Here is a 20,926-nt window from a genome sequence, read left to right as displayed (position 1 = left end):
ACTACTCACAACTTAAAACAGAGCAATTAGGCCCTTACAAAGTTGTCAGCATATACAGGTAAATGTGCATTACAGAAAAGAATTACTTCCTGAATCCGTAACTGTGGTCATAAATTGTGGGTAATAAAATAAAAAAAAAATAGAACAAATGCATCAAATAAGCAAATGAAAACCTCTACTGTATCAGTAAAGAATATTTATTATTCTCGAGATGTATAAACATCACCATTAAAGAACTGTATGTTACAAACATTATCTCAATACTTTTATTCAACTGCCAAGCACAGACGCACCAGTGGCCACACTAATACTGCAATTACCCCATGCAATATTCTGAATGTGTCTTTTACATTTGTTTTTCAAATCTGAATATAAGTACAGGACATAACTCTTGAACGAGTAGATCACAATTAATAACATGGAAGTTTTATATTTTACTGCCAAACTATTGCAATGTGACATGGCTGATACATTTTTATAAAGATGGCAAGTTCACCAGGTACTGGAACAAATCCATATGCATTGGATGGAAGAGTTAAAAGCGTAATACGAATAAGGGAAACAAGATAGTATAAAAAAATGGTAACTAAGCACCTGAGAATACCTAGATAAACAATCTCTGTAGCAGATTATAGCAATATATAATGAGAATGACTTGAGCACAGCTGAGCATCAGGAAGTGAGTATGGCCAGTTCTTCTTAGGTCAGAAATTCAAAATATGTGCAGCTGGAATTATATCTACTACCTACAATTAAATAAATTATTTTGAGGAAAGCAGTAGAGATTTTTGTCACATACTGAATAATATGAATACAAGTGTCATTATTTGTAAGTTAACACCAAATTAATATCCCAAAAGAAACCTCAAATGTTCAAATCTTTTACTAACATGAATCAGCCAGTCAAAAGTAATTTTTTGTTTTGAAAAAGCATTTATGGTATATTCTTACAGTTCACTCAAACAGGAATACTTCACACACACACACACACACACACACACACACACACACACACACACACACACACACACACACACTCCATCAGCACATCTTACATTTCTTAATAATGTACATAATGCTTCAAAATGTCTTTTTACATTGTACAGAGTGTCTACTACTACAATCATTACAAAGTTCAGGAAAAGCACAATCCACAACTATTCATACATGCATTTTGTATTAATATAAGTATATAGTATATTTCATTACAACTGTTTTATGTAGCAGATAAAATCTAACAAAAGTCAGGAAAAATATTACTATACCTATTTTAATATTACAGTATTAATAGCACTGTTAACTTCTTATGAATTAAATTCCTTGGAAATTACAAACAAAATCTGAACACTGTACAAAGGAAGTAAATACAGGATAGTGGATACAACATCCACCTTTCTTTTATCAACTGTAAAATGCAGCACTGCCTGGCAGTGATGGTCTATGAGAAAGGAACAAAATTAACACCTACATCCAACCTTTGTTGGTTTCTATAACCACAATAAACCTACAAATACAAACTAAAAATCACAGCACATATGTGGTATTCAGAAACAGCATTTTACTTTGCTACAGCTGTTCTGAGTGATCCATGTTTTTTTTGTTATTCACATGGTTTAATTGCATATTTCAATACAACAGTGTAGTACTTTGTGTAGTAGGACTACTCCACTGTGGGTGTTGAAATGGAGTTCCTTTCAGCACAGTCCATCACATTTGATGCTGCACTAGGCTGCTCTCATACACATGTAGAAAGCTGAACAAGCGAATGGTTTCATTTCTTTGATATTTATCACTAAGTTTTAGAAACAATTTTGCACCTTTAGAGTCAACATGTACAATTTTTCCATTAAATAAAAAGGCAAAGTATTGTGCTTACTGGGTGATTAGCACCACATAATGTACATACTCAACTACATTTCCTTCACAGATGTTAGAAAGCAATGCACATTAGTATATTTCTATGATATTTAAGGAAATATACTAAAGATCCTGTTCTGAGCAAATGGATATATGCAACGGTACTGCTAAAAATCAGTGGCTCTACAATCCATGCATCATCGACCAAGAACAATGCTGTACAGCCACTGGGGATTGTGACAAGAGGAAACATTGTGCTTTCTGCCATTCTGAATGTGTTTTTCAGTTTTCAAATGTCACCGTTCTTTGCTAAATGTCTTAGATGCCTTTCCAGTTTGTGAATATCACTACTCAGCTCTGGTGAGTGAACTAAAACCCGCACTTGCATAAATTATTTATCCAAATGAATCATGTTGGATTGAACTATGAATAGATCATACATTGACTGTTCATTTATTCCTGAATATTTTTCTTACTGTTAGGAACTACACAAGCATTAATCCAGCACTCAATATGGATTCAATAAAGAAAGGAGCTGAAGCAGTCTTTACCATTTCGTGTCAATCTGTTTCATTTGTTATCACAATTATGAGGGTCATTTATTTATTTCTCTTTATTTGATGAACAAACAAAAGTGAACACAATGACTCATTTGGTTATTTTATTTTTTAAATTAATAGGGAGGACCCTATCCTCTACATCCAATGAAGAAACTTTGTATTTTCAAGAATAAGCAGTTTACATTGAATTTTTAATTGTGCATCTGCCAGTTTATCATAAATCTGAAAATTTGCAAAATAGTCAGTTCCTCATAAAATTGATGATCTTCAAAATATTAATACAGGCTCTTGAGAAATATTCAGCAAATTTTACTTGTACATTCTTCAAAAGAGAGCAGTCAGCCAAGCTATTACACTCCACAGAGTGCTGGCCTCTGTACCACATGGTGATATCACTTGTCGGTGACTGCTGGAGCCGTTTCAGCGGGTGAAGGAGGAGGTGGCACCTGTGGTGGATCCTCCTGGCGGTAAGACTGACCACTGTCAGTCCGCCGATGTCACGCACTCGTCTCTTGATCACCCCAACCCTCGCTGTCATATTCACTCTCTGACGCAGAGTCAGAGTCCGAAAATTCTACAGCAACTCGCCGTGCGAGGATCGATGCTACATCATGGAGAGCATTGACCCGCTCTACCTCCTTCTGTTCAATTTTCTCCACTTTGCGCAATTTGATCCCTGAAAAAATTAGCATAAATTCAAGTAAGTGTTAAGGCAGTCCAAACTAACATATCACGTCTTACACAGAATGTAATATGTAATTACTGCAACAGGTGACCAATTTCTGAATACCAGTCTCCTAATACAAAATACAATAACTTTTTCCTTAATATTTCTTCATATGGGACATATCTTTCACTAGTACATTAATCCTTTGTGAACAAGTGTGTGAGTACACTAAAGTACAAAGTCTAGAGGTCAAAAGATTGTGGAATCACAATATATTGTGTCACATGCTGGGGACAAAATGTTTCTGGACAACTCTAAGAACAGTTGTCCATCATGATTAAAGATCATTTTCATTCTGAATAGTATGATAGGAAGCCTGTAATTGAAGAGTGAAGTGCAATTTCACGATTGTAGACACATACAGACAATGACAAGTATTTTAAGAAGCTGGTCAAAATCCAGCACAAGTTAAACTATAACAATACAAGGTGTGAGATTAGCTGGCCAGTACGTGCCATAAAAAACTGAAGAAGGCGACCATGGTGAAGAAATCGGATCTAGAGAAGATAAGACCCAACGAAGAACAAATTACAGAGATGCTGTCACGTGAGTTTCTGAACACATTACGAGACAAAAAAACCATCTGATAATGCCAATGAGTACTGGAATCTGCTGAAAAAAGGAATCATTAAAGCAGAACAGCAAAATATAGGACGTGTGAAAGGGAAAAGAGCAAAAAACCATGGGTCACACAAGAAATTATTTCGAAAATGGAGGAGAGAAGAAAATTTAAATACAAGAATACTGAAGATGCAAGAAAGATGTACCGAAGGTTAAATAATGAACTGTGAAGAGAAACAGAGCAGACCAGAGTAAAGACTAAGACATAGGATCAAAATAGAGCAGGAAGTGCCACTATGGAAATTTTGAGTAAAGACGAAAAGGTAGTGTACAAAGATCGTGATGATGTCCTCCAGAGATGGGAAGAATCTTTGAAAGAGCTATATGACACAGACTGCAAACCAGAAACTGTGGAACTTTGATCACTCAACAGTGTAAGTGATGACGAGAAAGTACTTCTTCCATTATGATGGTTGTTAAAGTCTGGCATAACTGCAATGAAAAATGGCTAAGCGGTAGGTACAGATACGATACCGGGAAAATATTAAAATGCCTGAATCAAGATGGAATAAGAGAAATATTGAGGTTATGTAACAAAATATATATGACAGTGGTGAATGGCCTGAGGACTTTCTGACAACAGTAATGATTCCATTACTGAAAAAACAAGGAACCAAGAAATGCAGTGAGCACAGGACAATCAGCCTCATTTCACATGCAGCCAAAGTGATGGTAAGAATAATTAGTAAGGGACTTTAAAAAGTAATGGAGGAGAATCTTTGTGAGGAGCAGTTTGGCTTGAGATGAAATACAGGCATCAGAGATGCAATAGGGCTCCTACAAATTTTGGGCGAAAGGTTTATTGAGAAAGGAAGAGACCTATATATGTGCTCCATCGATCTAGTCAAGGCATTTGACAATATGGTTTGGGACAAGCTGGCAGCTATAATGAGGGAAAAGAGAGTGGACTGGAAAATCAGAAGACTTGTAAACTCATTATATCTTAACCAAAAAGCCTCAGTTAAAGTGAGAGGAGAAAGTACAAACTGGATCGGATTAGGAAAAAGGAGTAAGACAAGGACGCTGTTTATCACCTACCCTTTTCAACCTCTACTTGCGAAAAATGATTGGCCAATGCTCATTAGATGACAAAGGAGTAGAAATTGGAGGAAGAAGAGTAGGGTGTTTGAGGTTTGCTGATGATATGGTCCATCTAGCCACAGGGAAAAAAGAATTACAGGATTTGGAGGACAACATTGAAGCTAACAGAAAAAATTATGGAATGAAAATTAACACAAAGAAAACAAAAGTATTGGCACTAGGAGGAAATAAAGAAATAAAAATTATGCTGAATGGAGAAATATTAGAACAGGTGCAAAATTTTAAGTATCTTGGAAGCAGAATGGACACCAACTTGAAGTGCGCCACAGAAATTAAAACAAGGATAGCAATGGCAAAAGATGCATTTTATAAGAAAAGGAGAATTTTCTGCAGCAGTCTGGACAGAGAACTCAGGAAGAGACTCATAAAATGTCTTGTATGGAGTGTTGTTCTATATGGTGCTGACACATGGATTTTGAGGAAGAAAGAGTGGATGCTTTCGAGATGTCAACATGGTGGAGGATGGAAAGAATAAGTTGGATGAACAGAGTAAAAAATGAAGAGGTACTGAGAAGAGTGGGAGAGAAAAGACAGTTATGTAATAAAAAAGAAATTGGATTGGGCATATATTAAGAAAGAATGACTAATGGTAAAAAAAGGTTTTAGAAGGTTATGTAGAAGGGAAGGAAGAGATTTCAGATACTGGATAACGTGATGGACGGTACAATATACAGCAGCCTTAAGAAGGAAGCAATGGATCGCAGAAAATGGAGAGGCAAAGGACCTGCTAATATAGCACAAAACATGATGATGATTATTTGCCATAAGGCAGCAAATTTCCAGTCCGAGGACTATCAGTCCCTTTCTTATCAAAGAAAAGGGATACGTTGCATAAGGTTAGAAATGACAGAACTAATAGGTCTGAAAGCTAGGATTGTTTTTTATTATTTTCTGTGTGCACTGATGGTACCAGAATTTCGTCTCATGAAGACATTCCTGACATTACCTAATTTTATAACATCTAGTATCATGAAACTTCCTGGCAGATTAAAACTGTGTGCCAGACCGAGACTCAAACTCAGGACCTTTGCCTTTCGCGGGCAAGTGCTCTACCAACTGAGCTACCCAAGCATGACTCATGCCCCGTCCTCACAGCTTTACTTCTGCCAGTCGTGCTTGGATAGCTCAGTTGGTAGAGCACTTGCCCGCAACAGGCAAAGGTCCCGAGTTTGAGTCTCGGTCTGGCACACAGTTTTAATCTGCCAGGAAGTTTCATATCAGCGCACACTCCGCAGTAGAGTGAAAATTTCAATCTAGTATCTTATACATAACTTCAAAGTGTATACTACTTGTATAAGACTAAATTTTATCTGGTCCTCTATCAATGGCAACATCAGTCAGAAAAATCAATTCTTAAAATGAAGTTGATCATGTGACACCAGGAAAACTTTTTTCTCATACATACAAACACTTTCGATTTCAGAGAGAGAGAGAGAGAGAGAGAGAGAGAGAGAGAGAGAGAGAGGGAGAGAGAGAGAGACATGTTTTATAGTATGGAGAAAAGTAAGCAGAATTTTTCCTCTAGTGACAAACATTATTTTATAGTTCTAACTACCATAATATACTAATCTGTCTCTGTATAGTACTTTCCACACAGTATTAAGCATAAGACAATTCTCCTCTTTTGTGAATCTTTTTATATATGTATGATAGAGGTTAAAAATGGTTTCTATAAAAGTAGTAGCAACTATCCTCTTCTAGAAAAAATATGTGGAATCATAATTAGGAATTTGAAGTAACAGCAGAAAAGAACTTCAAATTTCGATACACTGTGCTTATGTCTTATTGTTAGCATTCTGATGGGGTAAATATTTCCTTCAAAGTAACTAAATAAATTTACCCACAAGCGAAACATCCCCTCCCTCCCTCCAATTTCTTTTCATTAATTGAAGGTACAACAATTTTTATCAACTTCACAATTTTTTTCTTTGATAAATTTGCTCCTTTGCATAATACCCACATATTTGGAGGTTTCAATATTATAGAAGAATCTCACTCTCACACACACACACACACACACACACACACACACACACACACACACACACACACCTGACCACAGTCTACGGCAGCCGAGATAAAAGACAATATAGTTATTGGCTTATATCTCACACGTCAGAGAGAGAGAGAGAGAGAGAGAGAGAGAGAGAGAGAGAGAGAGAGAGAGAGTCTCCATCCAACGATGGCCTTGTTGGCTGGAAGTTCACTTTCTGGCACTCCTTTGCTGTGACTATCCACGACTCAGAATCTCCACTATATTCTGAGTAGCAACTATCATTTTCGTAATATTGTTACAGTCCACCCTGGATTTTACACTTTTATTTTGGGGTTTCTTTTTCCAGTACAATATGCTTTTTTATGAATTCTATCCAAAAACAAAATATAATGAATGAATGAGATGGTTCTCTTGAAGCACTGGTAAAGAAATTTTCCAGTGCAGCAACAAATATGTGTCATTACCAAACAAACAAAACTGTCAATAATTAAACTCATACCTGTCAATAACTATACTTACCATCTCTAATAGCTTTGAGGAGATCACTTCTTGGGTCACATTCAGGAGCAACATTTGGATTTTTTGCGCGGATCTGATTTTCAGCTTTAGGTGGTGACATCTTGGGTGGTGATGTGGAAATAATCTACAAAATTACACATTATTAAATAATAACAATCATCAAAATGACAGTGAACAGAATGTGTGTGAACTGTGGTTTAATACGTCATATGTATGTCTTTTTTTTCGTGTGTGCAAAAGAAACAAATGAGATGTACTCTTTTCAAGTAGAGACTAAATTTAATGATAGAAAGAAGAGTTCACAAAATAATCATGAAACAAATAAAATAATTAAAGTTCACTGTGGTTATAATTGCACCTATCTCTGAAAATTTGTTAGTTTTGACTTCTATTTTAATTATAATTAAGTTATAAAAATCCATCCCATTCTAATATGTTATCTGAAGCTATGAAGAAAATTATTCAAAAATAAACACAGGATACAAAACCAACACAGCTCAAAACATTTCCGAGGTAGAATGGCGAACAAAAATGAAATATAATACGCACTTAAGGAGTAGGGGGAACAGTATTTCCACTCAATGCCATCTCTCAGCATAGGTAGCAGCATGTCTGTAGGAGTGGTAGGGTTAAAAAAAGATTTCTAGTTTTTTCCTAATTACACTTCAGAGAAATCAGTTTGAACATGTATTTGTTTAATGTTAGTATTTTTTTTAACATCCACCTCTTTTTGAAGACCTAACTAGACTGGATCACTAATGAGGACTAGATGGTGACTAGCCTGAAAATTAAATCTTATGGTTCAGGCAGCCAGATGTATAATTCAGCAAACTGGTCACAATTATGCAAAATTATTATGGTTAACAATGTGACCAAGGGGAAGCACCCTTTTTATCAATTTTTAAACTGTAAAAATATTCATAATTTTTCAAACATATTTAAGCAATACCAGTCAAGCCACAGAGATTTAGAAACCGTAACAGACAATGATGCTAACTTTTCATTTTGGTAACTGTGATATCACATGCCAAGAGTATCACAAATGAATGAATGAATGAAAATAGCCTGTGTTGTCTCATTGAGGGTAAAGGCCTCTTAAAAGTAAGGGTAGCTGCTTTTAAAGACGCACGTGGTGAGCTAGTCCGCTTAAGAGGGTACGGCTTTTAATGCACACAACACATGGAATTACACTATCACTTAGTTCTAGTTCTTTCCACTCCTTTCTATTTTTGGCCATCCTGGTCCACTGTATTCCTGCTTGTTTTCCAAGTAAGTCTGACCATTTGTGTCTTGGTCTTCCTGGGAGTCTCTTGCTGATATGGGTCCCATGTGGTAGCTCATGTCATCCGTCGTCTTTCAACCTCACCACATGGCCACTCCATTTCCATCTGATCTTCACAGCCTGTTCTGCTATGTCTGTTGTTGCTGACATCTTGTGTATCAATGTGGTTGATATTCTGTATTTCAGAGAGGTGTCGAGGATCTTCCTCTGCATTTTCCTTTGGCACACCTGTACAGTGCTTCTCTCTTTGGCTTTGAGAGCTCATGTCCGACATCCATCTAATAACACTGGAAAAACACAGCTTTCAAGTGCCTCCATCTTGAGCCTTCTATTCAGGGCAATATTAACTTTAAGGCCCAGAAAGCTTTCCAAGCTAAGGAAACTATTCATTTTATTTCTTTTTCCCATTTTGTTGATAAATGAAATTATTTGGCCTTGGTATATGTATTGTGATGAATACATTAGTTCCGTTCCTTCAAGACACACTCCTGGAAATGGAAAAAAGAACACATTGACACCGGTGTGTCAGACCCACCATACTTGCTCCGGACACTGCGAGAGGGCTGTACAAGCAATGATCACACGCACGGCACAGCGGACACACCAGGAACCGCGGTGTTGGCCATCGAATGGCGCTAGCTGCGCAGCATTTGTGCACCGCCGCCGTCAGTGTCAGCCAGTTTGCCGTGGCATACGGAGCTCCATCGCAGTCTTTAACACTGGTAGCATGCCGCGACAGCGTGGACGTGAACCGTATGTGCAGTTGACGGACTTTGAGCGAGGGCGTATAGTGGGCATGCGGGAGGCCGGGTGGACGTACCGCCGAATTGCTCAACACGTGGGGCGTGAGGTCTCCACAGTACATCGATGTTGTCGCCAGTGGTCGGCGGAAGGTGCACGTGCCCGTCGACCTGGGACCGGACCGCAGCGACGCACGGATGCACGCCAAGACCGTAGGATCCTACGCAGTGCCGTAGGGGACCGCACCGCCACTTCCCAGCAAATTAGGGACACTGTTGCTCCTGGGGTATCGGCGAGGACCATTCGCAACTGTCTCCATGAAGCTGGGATACGGTCCCGCACACCGTTAGGCCGTCTTCCGCTCACGCCCCAACATTGTGCAGCCCGCCTCCAGTGGTGTCGCGACAGGCATGAATGGAGGGACGAATGGAGAAGTGTCGTCTTCAGCGATGAGAGTCGCTTCTGCCTTGGTGCCAATGATGGTCGTATGCGTGTTTGGCGCCATGCAGGTGAGCGCCACAATCAGGACTGCATACGACCGAGGCACACAGGGCCAACACCCGGCATCATGGTGTGGGGAGCGATCTCCTACACTGGCCGTACACCACTGGTGATCGTCGAGGGGACACTGAATAGTGCACGGTACATCCAAACCGTCATCGAACCCATCGTTCTACCATTCCTAGACCGGCAAGGTAACTTGCTGTTCCAACAGGACAATGCACGTCCGCATGTATCCCGTGCCACCCAACGTGCTCTAGAAGGTGTAAGTCAACTACCCTGGCCAGCAAGATCTCCGGATCTGTCCCCCATTGAGCATGTTTGGGACTGGATGAAGCGTCGTCTCACGCGGTCTGCACGTCCAGCACGAACGCTGGTCCAACTGAGGCGCCAGGTGGAAATGGCATGGCAAGCCGTTCCACAGGACTACATCCAGCATCTCTACGATCATCTCCATGGGAGAATAGCAGCCTGCATTGCTGTGAAAGGTGGATATACACTGTACTAGTGCCAACATTGTGCATGCTGTTGCCTGTGTCTATGTGCCTGTGGTTCTGTCAGTGTGATCATGTGATGTATCTGACCCCAGGAATGTGTCAATAAAGTTTCCCCTTCCTGGGACAATGAATTCACGGTGTTCTTATTTCTAATCCATTTGTCATTACTTGCATTTTAGATTTGTTCATTGTGAGTCCTGCCATCTTACTTTGTGTTTTAAGCCCCTGGAGCACTGATTGCAATTCCCTTGCAGTTTTGGGGAAGAGGACTATGTTGTCAGCAAACCTCAAATTTGTTAGTCTTTTACCGTTGTGGCATATTCTGTCTTTCTTATCCCATTTTAGTTTCCTGAATATATTCTCCAGTATGCAGCAAATAGTTTTGGGGAGATGGGATCCCCCTGTCTAACTCTTCTTTCCACGTGGAAAGGTTGGCCTGTCTTTTGGGTTTTAACTCTAGCGAAGCTGTGGTTTTGAATGTTTCTTAGTAATTGGAGGTATTTTGCTTCTACTCCTCGATTTCTTAGTGCCTGAAGTATGTTTGGGTGTTCGATGGTATCAAATGCTTTGCTGTAATCAACAAAAGCAAGGTGTATTTTGAGATGGTGATCTTCAGATTTTCCCATTATCTGATTAATGGTTTGAATATGGTCCACTCTGCTAAATCCTTTGTGGAATCCTGCTTGTTCTGAGGGCTGGCTCTCGTCTAGTGTTTTTAGTAATTGCCTTGTTAGTATTTTTGTGAACAGTTTATACATGTTAGAAATCAGGCTTATGGGTCTATACTTGTTCATGTCACCTTTTTGTGCAAAACTATAATCTTACTTTTTTCCCACTGATCGGAAATGTCTTCAGTTTGTATGATTTTGTTGAACACTTCTGTGATGATTGGTGTTAGGAGATCTTGGGCTTCTTTAAGAGCTCATTGTGTATGTTGTCTTCTCCAGGTGACTTTCCATTTTTCAATTCAGTGACTGTTATTCTTATCTCACTGTGTATTATAGCTGGTATGGTTTCAGTGGTGTCTGGGTCTGGATCGACAGTGTTGTGGTCTGTCGCTTTGTTTGGTAGAGAACTTGTGTATATTGCTTCATCAAATTCCACTGCTGATTTGATTATATCCTCTCTTGTGTTTATATGTTATCCCGCCTGATTCTTCGTTCCTAGTATCCATTGTTTCCAGCCCTGAGCACTTATCCTTGCTTTTCTAATTAATTTGTTTGTTCTAGTATTTGTCTCGTCGTTGCCGATTGGTGCTTGTGGATATCTAACTTTCCATATTTCCCTTTTTGTTATTTAGTCTAGTTTTGGGTATTATTCTTTATTCCCGTCTGAAATATATCTACTTATTAACATTGTCAATCTGTGGTCAATTAACTGTATGCTACTCTGACTTAATTTGCTTTGACTTTTCTTCATTTGCTCATCTTTACTAGTGTCCTAGTGGGTTTCGTATATGCATTTTTCTAGTGTTTTATACATTTCTTGAGTGTTCTGTTTTGTATTGATATTTGCTTGTTGTAGTTGCTTCTGTAGTTCTTGTTTAAATTTGTCTCTGTTCAGTTTGTCTATTTCTGGTTTGCTTGCTTTTCCTGTGTTTCTTTGGAAATTTTACTTTTGTCCACACCATTCTATGGTCTGTGCTAAATTTTAATTGTGAGATTATGTGGATGCTCTTTATTATGTTTTGTTTGTGCATTAGAATGTAACCTATTTTGTTTTTTGTCTTGCCATCTGGTGGGCGCCAAGTCCATCTTAAGTTTTGATTTCTAGCGCCAAGTCCATCTTAGGTTTTGATTTTTCCTGAAGAAGGTGTTGGTTATTTACAGTTCATGTTCTTGAGCAAATTGTACCATTCTTTCTCCTCTCCTGTTCCTTGTTCCAAAGCCATGTGGTACAACTGGTCTTCGTCATTTTTATGTATCATGCAAATCTAAAATGAATATTCCACTGAAGACGGAATAAAAGTAACACATTACCAAGGCACTAAACAGATGAAACCTCAGAAATGGGCTCCCATCTTCTCCACTGGGCTGCAAAAATAATATATTCCCTGGTGCATTTCCCACAGCATCAAGAAAGAGTATGTGTGAATAGCTGTGTTTCATTACGCTCACCCATTCTGAGGACACTGAGCAAATACCAGTTGTATAAATTTCCATTTATAGTAAAAGCATCAGTTGGAACTCAATTCTCTCAGTATCTAGCAGCAAGCTCTACTTGTAGTGGAATCAAATGATAGTATGAAGAATTTTATCAATAAAGCAATAAAACTTCCTGCTGTGATTGGTCTAAGGCACACAGTTACCAGTCTGCAGCTTTCACTAGGAGCTGAGACTACTTTCTTGCCAGTGCAAATTCATACACCTGACTAGCTTTATCCACAGCATAAGTGAATTGTTAAGGCAGTAAATTTCCCAATTGATGTTTTAATTTGCCAAGATGTGTTTGTTAACCATGCCATTAACCTCTGACTTGTCAAAGTCATATTGGAGTCCTGGTCCCAAATACTGTAGTTGGGACTAGGATCGTGCTCCAATAATGGATATTTCTGCGAGACTGTAAACTTCCTCAAGATTTGCCTGCAGTAAATGTGTAAAGCAGACACCATCATTTTTCTGAGGTTTAGGTACCATTGATTTGCTATGTAGTATTGAGCAAAGCTTTAAATTGTTTTGAGAAAAGTGTTACCTACTTTAACATGTTCCTTTGTTTGATTATCACTAGGTAAATATTAAATAAAAGTATGAAGATACACTCTGATTGTAGTAATTTCTTTAATTTTGTTATAACTGCTACTTCACTTCTCATGAGAAATGAAGTATCTGTTAAAACAGAATTATCAGTTTATTGTGGGAAGAGTAATACACAGTTGAAAAGTTTACAAATCCCATGCCTGTTGCCTGTTTTCGTTTTATTTGAAAACGATACAATGTATTTCTCTCGTGGCAGAAACCAGTCAGCTATAGGACAAGGAGAAGTTTATTATACCTGTCAATCAGCCTAATGTCAGAATCTCTACGGAAAAATATACCACTAAATGTTCCATCATATTTAGCTTCTCTGCTTGGTTTCAGAATAGCAATCATTTTCATCTTCCTCCAGGTGCTGGACAGCTAGCATGTTTCCACACAGGTTCTGAATAATTTTAACTCAAACGTTTCACTTTAGGTCCAAAATGTCCAAATTTGTTTAAGGATACCATTTACTCTTTAACCGTTCCACGTTTTACATATGTGGATGAATTTGTTCAACTTGTCCATGATAAATGTTTGATTTAGCACAGTTTTTTTTTTTTTTTTTTTTTTTTTTTTTTTTTTTTTTTTGTGTGGTTTTAGGGCGCACAACTTCAATGGTCATTAGCGCCCAGACTACGTTAGGAATGCACCGCGAGGCACAAGTTTAAAAAAGCAACTGAAAGGGAAAACACGATAAAAGACAAACTGACAGGCATAGGATTAAAAAAAAAAAACCACACAGCATAATCAAAGGTCCTTAGAGAGGTTGGTCAAGTTGATAAAACGAAGAACGCGAGCAGCTGCTCGTGGGTCATCCGCTAAAATGGCATCTAGACTACATGGCAGGCCAAGATCAAGACGCAGTGTGTTAAAATCTGGACAGGACGTTAAAATGTGGCGGACTGTCAGCAATTGCCCACATGGGCAGAACGGCGCCGGCGCAGCCGTCAGCAGACGGCGATGGCTGATCCGGCAGTGTCCAATTCGTAACTGGGCCAAAACGACCTCCTCCCGCCGAGAAGGGCGGGAGGAGGACGTCCAAGCCAAGGGAAGAGGTTTCAAGGCCCGAAGCTTGTTGTCCGTAAATGCAGCCCAATCGGCATGCCACAGCGATAACATGCGCCAACAAACGACCCTGCTACAATCTGACGAAGGGACACAACAAGAAGCTGTCCAAGGCTGGAGGACCGCAGCCTTGGCCGCGGCACCTGCAGCTTCGTTCCCAGGGATACCGACATGGCCAGGAACCCACATAAAGCTAACCGGAGAACCGACGTCCACCAGCTGCTGAAGAGAGCGTTGGATCTGGTGCACGAAAGGGTGAACCGGATACGGATCACTGAGGCTCTGGATGGCGCTCAGGGAATCGGAGCAGATGACATAAGCAGAATGTCGGTGGCGGCAGATGTAAAGAACAGCCTGGTAGAGGGCAAAGAGCTCAGCTGTGAAGACCGAACAATGGCCATGGAGCTGGTATTTGAAACTTTGTGCCCCAACAATAAAAGAACACCCGACCCCGTCATTGGTCTTAGAGCCATCTGTATAAATGATGGTCATATTAATGAACTTCGAACGAAGTTCGACAAAACGGGAGTGGTAGACCGAAACGGGGGTAACCTCCTTTGGGAGCGAGCTGAGGTCAAGGTGAACATGAACCTGAGCCTGGAGCCAAGGTGGCGTGTGGCTCTCGCCCACTTGAAAGGTTGCAGGGAGTGAAAAATTAAGGTGTTGAAGGAGGCGACAAAAGCGAACTCCAGGGGGTAGCAGGGCAGAGACATACAACCCATATTGACGGTCGAGAGAGTCGTCAAAAAAGGAACAATAAGACGGGTGGTCGGGCATTGACAGTAGCCGACAGGCATACCGACAAAGCAGTATATCGCGCCGGTAGGTGAGTGGCAATTCACCAGCTTCAGCATGAAGACTCTCGACGGGACTAGTATAAAACACTCCGATCGCAAGACGTAAACCCCGATGTTGTATGGAGTTGAGGCAGCGTAAGATGGATGGCCGTGCAGAGGGGTATACGAAGCTCCCATAATCCAGCTTGGGGCGGACGATCGACCGATACAGACGAAGTAGGACGGTTCGATCCGCTCCCCACGACATACCACTGAGAACACTGAGGACATTTAGAGAACGGGTACAACGGGCAGCCAAATATGACACATGTGGAGACCAGCTAAGCTTCCTGTCAAATGTAAGACCTAAAAATTTTGTTGTCTTCACGAATGGGAGAGCAACGGGACCGAGTCGTAAGAACAGTGGGAGAAACTCTTTGTAGCGCCAGAATTTAATAGAGACCAACTTCTCGGCAGAAAAACGGAAGCCACTGGTGACACTCCATGAGAAAAGACGGTCAAGAGAACGCTGAAGACAGCGCTCCAGGAAACATGAACGCTGCGCGCTGCAATAGATGGTAAAATCGTCCACGAAAAGGGAGCCCGATACATCAGCTGGGAGGCAATCCATTATTGGATTGATCGCTTTGGCGAAGAGAGCAACGCTCAAAACTGAGCCCTGTGGCACCCCATTCTCCTGGCGAAAGGTGTCTGACAGGACAGAACCCACACGTACCCTGGACTGTCGATCCACTAAAAAGGAACGAATAAAAAGAGGGAGGCGACCGCGAAGGCCCCATGTATGCATGGTGCGGAGAATGCCCGCCCTCCAACAGGTGTCGTAAGCCTTCTCCAAATCAAAGAACACAGCTGTGGTCGGGCGCTTCCGCAAGAAGTTATTCATAATGAAGGTCGACAAGGTAACCAGATGGTCAACAGCAGAGCGGCGCCTACGAAATCCACATTGTACATTGGTAAGTAGGCGTCGAGACTCGAGCAGCCAAACCAAACGAGAGTTAACCATTCGCTCCATCACTTTACAGACACAGCTGGTAAGCGAGATGGGTCGATAACTGGAAGGCAAGTGCTTGTCCTTCCCCGGCTTAGGAATCGGGACAACAACAGACTCGCGCCAGCATGCGGGAACATGCCCGTGACCGGGCAAGTGCGTTTTCGAGTTCCCGCATAATGAATGGGGCATTATAACTTTCACGATTCGAGGAGCGGAAGTTAGGTGGCCTAGCCTCCTCTGCCTGTTTTCGGGGGAGGAAGGCAGGGTGGTAATGAGCAGAGCTCGAAACCTCTGCGAAAAAGCGGCCGATGGTATTTGAGACATCCGCAGGGGCCCCAAGGACGTCATTCGCAACCGTCAAGCCAGAAACTGGTGAGTGGACCTTAGTGCCAGATAGCCGGCGCAGGCTACCCCAGACAACAGAAGAAGGAGTAAAACTGTTGAAAGTGCTTGTGAAAGCAGCCCAGCTGGCTTTCTTGCTTTCTTTAATAATACGACGACACTGTGCACGTAATCGTTTATAACTGATACAATTCACCACTGTAGGGTGGCGGTTAAATGTGCGTAAAGCACGTCGACGAGCACGTAAAGCGTCTCTACATGCTGCGGTCCACCAGAGGACCGGTACGCGACGTGGAGAAGAAGTAGGGTGAGGGATGGAATATTCAGCAGCAGTGAGAATGACTTCCGTGAGGTGTGCGACCTGACTATCGCAGCTTGTGAAGGTTTGATCCTGAAATGTCGCCCTGGAAGAGAAGAGCCCCCAGTCTGCTTTGGAGATGTTCCAACTAGATGAGCACGGAGAGGGGGTATGCTGCAGGAGATGGATAACACACGGGAAGTGGTCACTCGAATATGTATCAGAAAATGCATACCACTCAAACCGGCGTGCAAGTTGGGTAGTACATACAGAGAGGTCTAAATGGGAATAGGTGTGAGATGTGTCCGAAAGAAAAGTAGGGGCGCCAGTATTGAGGCAGACAAGATTGAGCTGGTTGAAAAGGTCTGCTAACAGAGAGCCCTTCGGGCAGGATGCTGGAGAGCCCCAAAGGGGATGGTGGGCATTTAAGTCTCCAGTTAACAAAAATGGTGCAGGTAGCTGAGCTATAATTTGCATCATGTCTGCCCTGGTAACGGCAGACGATGATGGAGTGTAAACGGTACAAATGGAAAATGTGAAAGTGGGGAGAGTAATTCCGATGGCAACTGCCTGCAGGCCGGTGTGCAATGTGATGGGATCGTAGTAAATATCATCCCGGACCAGCAACATAACCCCTCCATGACCCGGAATACCTACCACAGGGGGTAGGTCAAAACGCACAGAGGTGTAGTGTGCCAAGGCAATTTGATCGCATGGGCGTAGCTTCGTTTCCTGGAGGTCTACGACGAGTGGACGGTGCAAGCGGAGCAGCAACTTCAAGTCCTCTCGGTTGGAGCGAATGTTGCGAATATTCCAGTGAATAAGTGCCATCGTAAGAAGAAAAGGAAGATGAAAGAAGGGGTCACCTCGAAGGCCGCTGAGGGCCTGGCTTCGAGCGAGCACTGCCGCCGCTATCAGTAGGCGCACAGTCATCGTCCATTGGTTCTATAGGTTCATCGGCCATCTTGGTAAGATCGCCGGGAGGGGGAGCTTCCTCCGCTGGTGAACGGCCAGACGTTCGGCTACCAGCGGTGCGGCCAGGCGAAACGGATGACGGCCTGGGGCGGCAACCGCTGGGTGGCGCAGGAGAAGAAATGCGCCGTGGCGGAGAAGGACAACTGTGCTTCCTATGAGCCTTCTTGGAAGGTCGTTTGGTGGAAGTACTGGTCGATGGCTGGGAGGTCGAGGTACGTAGGAAGTCTGCACGGGACGGTTCCTTCTTGAAGGCCCGTGCATCTGACTTCTGGGTCTTCGTCTTAGCAGAAGCTGATGAAGGGGCTCGTGTCTGTGGGGTGATGGGAGGAAGAGGAGACGTCGACCGCGCGATCTTAGCGCTGGCCGAACGGACGACCGTGGTGCTGAAGGTCAGATCGCATGTCTGGGTTGCCACCTCCCTGGTAGTCCAAGGAGAGGCGAGGACAGTACTGAATTTACCCGCTGGGAGCAGCGTGGGCTTCCTACTAGCAAATAGCTTGCGAGCAGCCGAGGTGGACACTCTCTCTTTGACCCGAATTTCTTGGATACATCGTTCTTCCTTATAGATGGGACAGTCGCGGGAGAATGCTCCATGCTCACCCTGACAGTTCACACAACGAGGAGACGGAGGTGGACAGTCACCCTCATGGGCGTCCCTGCCACAAGTGACACATTTAGACACATTGGAACAAGACTGGTGAGTGTGATTAAAACGCTGACACTGGTATCAGCGGGTAGGTGTCGGGACATAGGGGCGAACAGAAATAACGTCGTAGCCCGCTTTGATGCGCGATGGCAGCTGAACACTATCAAAGGTCAAGAAATGTGTCCGGGTCGGTACAAGATCAGTGTTGACCTTTTTCATGACCCTATGGACAGCCGTCACGCCCTGCTCAGCGAGGAAAGACTGAATCTCCTCGTCAGTCAATCCATCGAGAGATCAAGACTTAACAGTACCGGCTATGGCATCGTCACCCTTCGGGATAATGAAAGGGTTGACAGAGGAAAAATCCTTTCCGTCCTCAGATTGAGAAACGATGAGGAACTGTGGGGCAGGCGGTAGTACCTTTGTCACTGGTGGCTGGTCATGTTTCCGTTTGTGGGCAGAAGTCGAGAGAGAAGAAGAGAAATAGGAATCCCCCATGATTGCCAGCGTCTCCGATGGCGCGCTCCTTCCTTATGGGGACCCTCTGAGAGGGCACTCCCGCCTTAGGTGAATGTTTACACCTCAGATCACACCTCCCGAGAAACAGACGGAGGGACCAATCGGCATGGTCAGAAGGTATCAGCTCAGGCAATCACCCCTCCCTGGGCCTGGCCTTTACCAGTGGGTACTTGCATGCCTTACTTGTCTACCCAGGGTGAGGAATTACGTGTTACCCCGTCACCGGCTACGCGTGCGAACGCGTGGGTCGGCCTTCAGGCGCGCACAGGGAAGAAGGAAGAAGGAAGAAGAGGAAAAGGAAGAGAGAGGACAGACTGTTTCAAACGCCGAGGCGGAGACCAGAGACGGCAAGGGGGGGCGGAAGGCAAGGGGGGGCGGAAGGCAAGGGGGGGCGGAAGGCAAGGGGGGGCGGAAGGCAAGGGGGGGCGGAAGGCAAGGGGGGGCGGAAGGCAAGGGGGGGCGGAAGGCAAGGGGGGGCGGAAGGCAAGGGGGGGCGGAAGGCAAGGGGGGGCGGAAGGCAAGGGGGGGCGGAAGGCAAGGGGGGGCGGAAGGCAAGGGGGGGCGGAAGGCAAGGGGGGGCGGAAGGCAAGGGGGGGCGGAAGGCAAGGGGGGGCGGAAGGCAAGGGGGGCGGAAGGCAAGGGGGGCGGAAGGCAAGGGGGGGCGGAAGGCAAGGGGGGCGGAAGGCAAGGGGGGGCGGAAGGCAAGGGGGGGCGGAAGGCAAGGGGGGGCGGAAGGCAAGGGGGGGCGGAAGGCAAGGGGGGGCGGAAGGCAAGGGGGGGCGGAAGGCAAGGGGGGGCGGAAGGCAAGGGGGGGCGGAAGGCAAGGGGGGGCGGAAGGCAAGGGGGGGCGGAAGGCAAGGGGGGGCGGAAGGCAAGGGGGGGCGGAAGGCAAGGGGGGGCGGAAGGCAAGGGGGGGCGGAAGGCAAGGGGGGGCGGAAGGCAAGGGGGGGCGGAAGGCAAGGCGGGGGAAGGCAAGGCGGGGGGAAGGCAAGGCGGGGGGAAGGCAAGGCAGGGGGAAGGCAAGGCAGGGGGAAGGCAAGGCAGGGGGAAGGCAAGGCGGGGGGAAGGCAAGGCGGGGGGAAGGCAAGGCGGGGGGAAGGCAAGGCGGGGGGAAGGCAAGGCGGGGGGAAGGCAAGGCGGGGGGAAGGCAAGGCGGGGGGAAGGCAAGGCGGGGGGAAGGCAAGGGGGGAAGGCAAGGGAAAGAGTAAGGAAGACAGTGAGATGGAGAAGAACGAAGAAAGGAACCAACCAAAGGAAGGAAGAAACGAGAAGTGAAAAGCCAAAAAGACCACAATTATAGGTCGTGGAACCGTCCGTCTCCAGACGCAGGCACTAGCTACCCCCTTGAGGGGGATGGACTCCTTTTAGTCGCCTCTTACGACAGGCAGGAATACCGCGGGCCTATTCTAACCCCCGAACCTGCAGGGGGATGTTTAGCACTTATGCAGCCTCTCATTTGTCTGACTTACACACTGGGCTTTATCCTAAATGTTGCCGTGGAGCTCACTGTTTTTAAAAAACTGAAACACCCTTTAATTTCCTCGAACAGTAGATGACCTACAAGTTATACGAGATCATTCTTCAATATCCTCACAAGATACTAACATTTGACGTTGCTTCTGCCAAAGTAACATTCGTTCATTAGTTTGATTCTGGCACTTTGCTTCCAATCTAAAATGTTTCGGTTTGTCTCAGTTTCAATTGTCATTTGCCAAGGGCTACACATCTAACAAAAGTATAAAGGATTACAAAATTTTCACTGATTCTTGTGTTAGACATTCGACATAATTAGTTTGCTTGCTTGCTCTTGATACTGAGAGGCAATGGCTCCTCTCTATCACATTAACAACAACACCTTGATGGAGAGAGTAGGGGCATTTCACAGACTTCTTCCTGTCATAGCTTTTCTTAATGCTTTCTCAGCTCACAAAGCCACTATTTTCACCATAAAACTGCACTGTGCCTTGGTGACCTAGTTATGCAGAGCACCTTCAATTCAAGACCCTCAAAAGAAAGAAATACACATGCTTCTTCGCCATGCCCACACCATCTAGCAATCAATCGTTTAACCACAGTCTACTAACAAATATGACGAAAAATTTTGGACCAAGTATCCATATTTTACAGATAAATATAGAAGGATTATCAAAAGT

At 43.8% G+C, this 20,926-nt stretch overlaps 1 protein-coding gene across 3 annotated transcripts in view; it reads right to left on the bottom strand.

The window, feature by feature from the left end:
• Positions 1–981: 981 nt before the first annotated feature.
• LOC126162718 (wiskott-Aldrich syndrome protein family member 3) overlaps positions 982–20,926 on the bottom strand; it is a 262,291-nt gene continuing 242,346 nt past the window's right edge. For all 3 annotated transcript variants that reach the window (XM_049919378.1, XM_049919377.1, XM_049919379.1), the window contains 2 exons: positions 7,382–7,505; positions 982–3,093 (listed from right to left, as the gene is read on the bottom strand). In XM_049919378.1, coding sequence (XP_049775335.1) covers positions 2,915–3,093; positions 7,382–7,505 — 303 coding nt within the window. In that variant the 3' untranslated portion in view covers positions 982–2,914. The remainder of the gene's footprint in view (positions 3,094–7,381; positions 7,506–20,926) is intronic.

The sequence above is a fragment of the Schistocerca cancellata genome, chromosome 2 (genome assembly GCF_023864275.1).
Source record: "Schistocerca cancellata isolate TAMUIC-IGC-003103 chromosome 2, iqSchCanc2.1, whole genome shotgun sequence".
Taxonomy (NCBI): Eukaryota; Metazoa; Arthropoda; class Insecta; order Orthoptera; family Acrididae; genus Schistocerca; species Schistocerca cancellata.
Note: the sequence above shows the minus strand (reverse complement) of the source record. Positions and strands in the feature narration are given on the sequence as shown.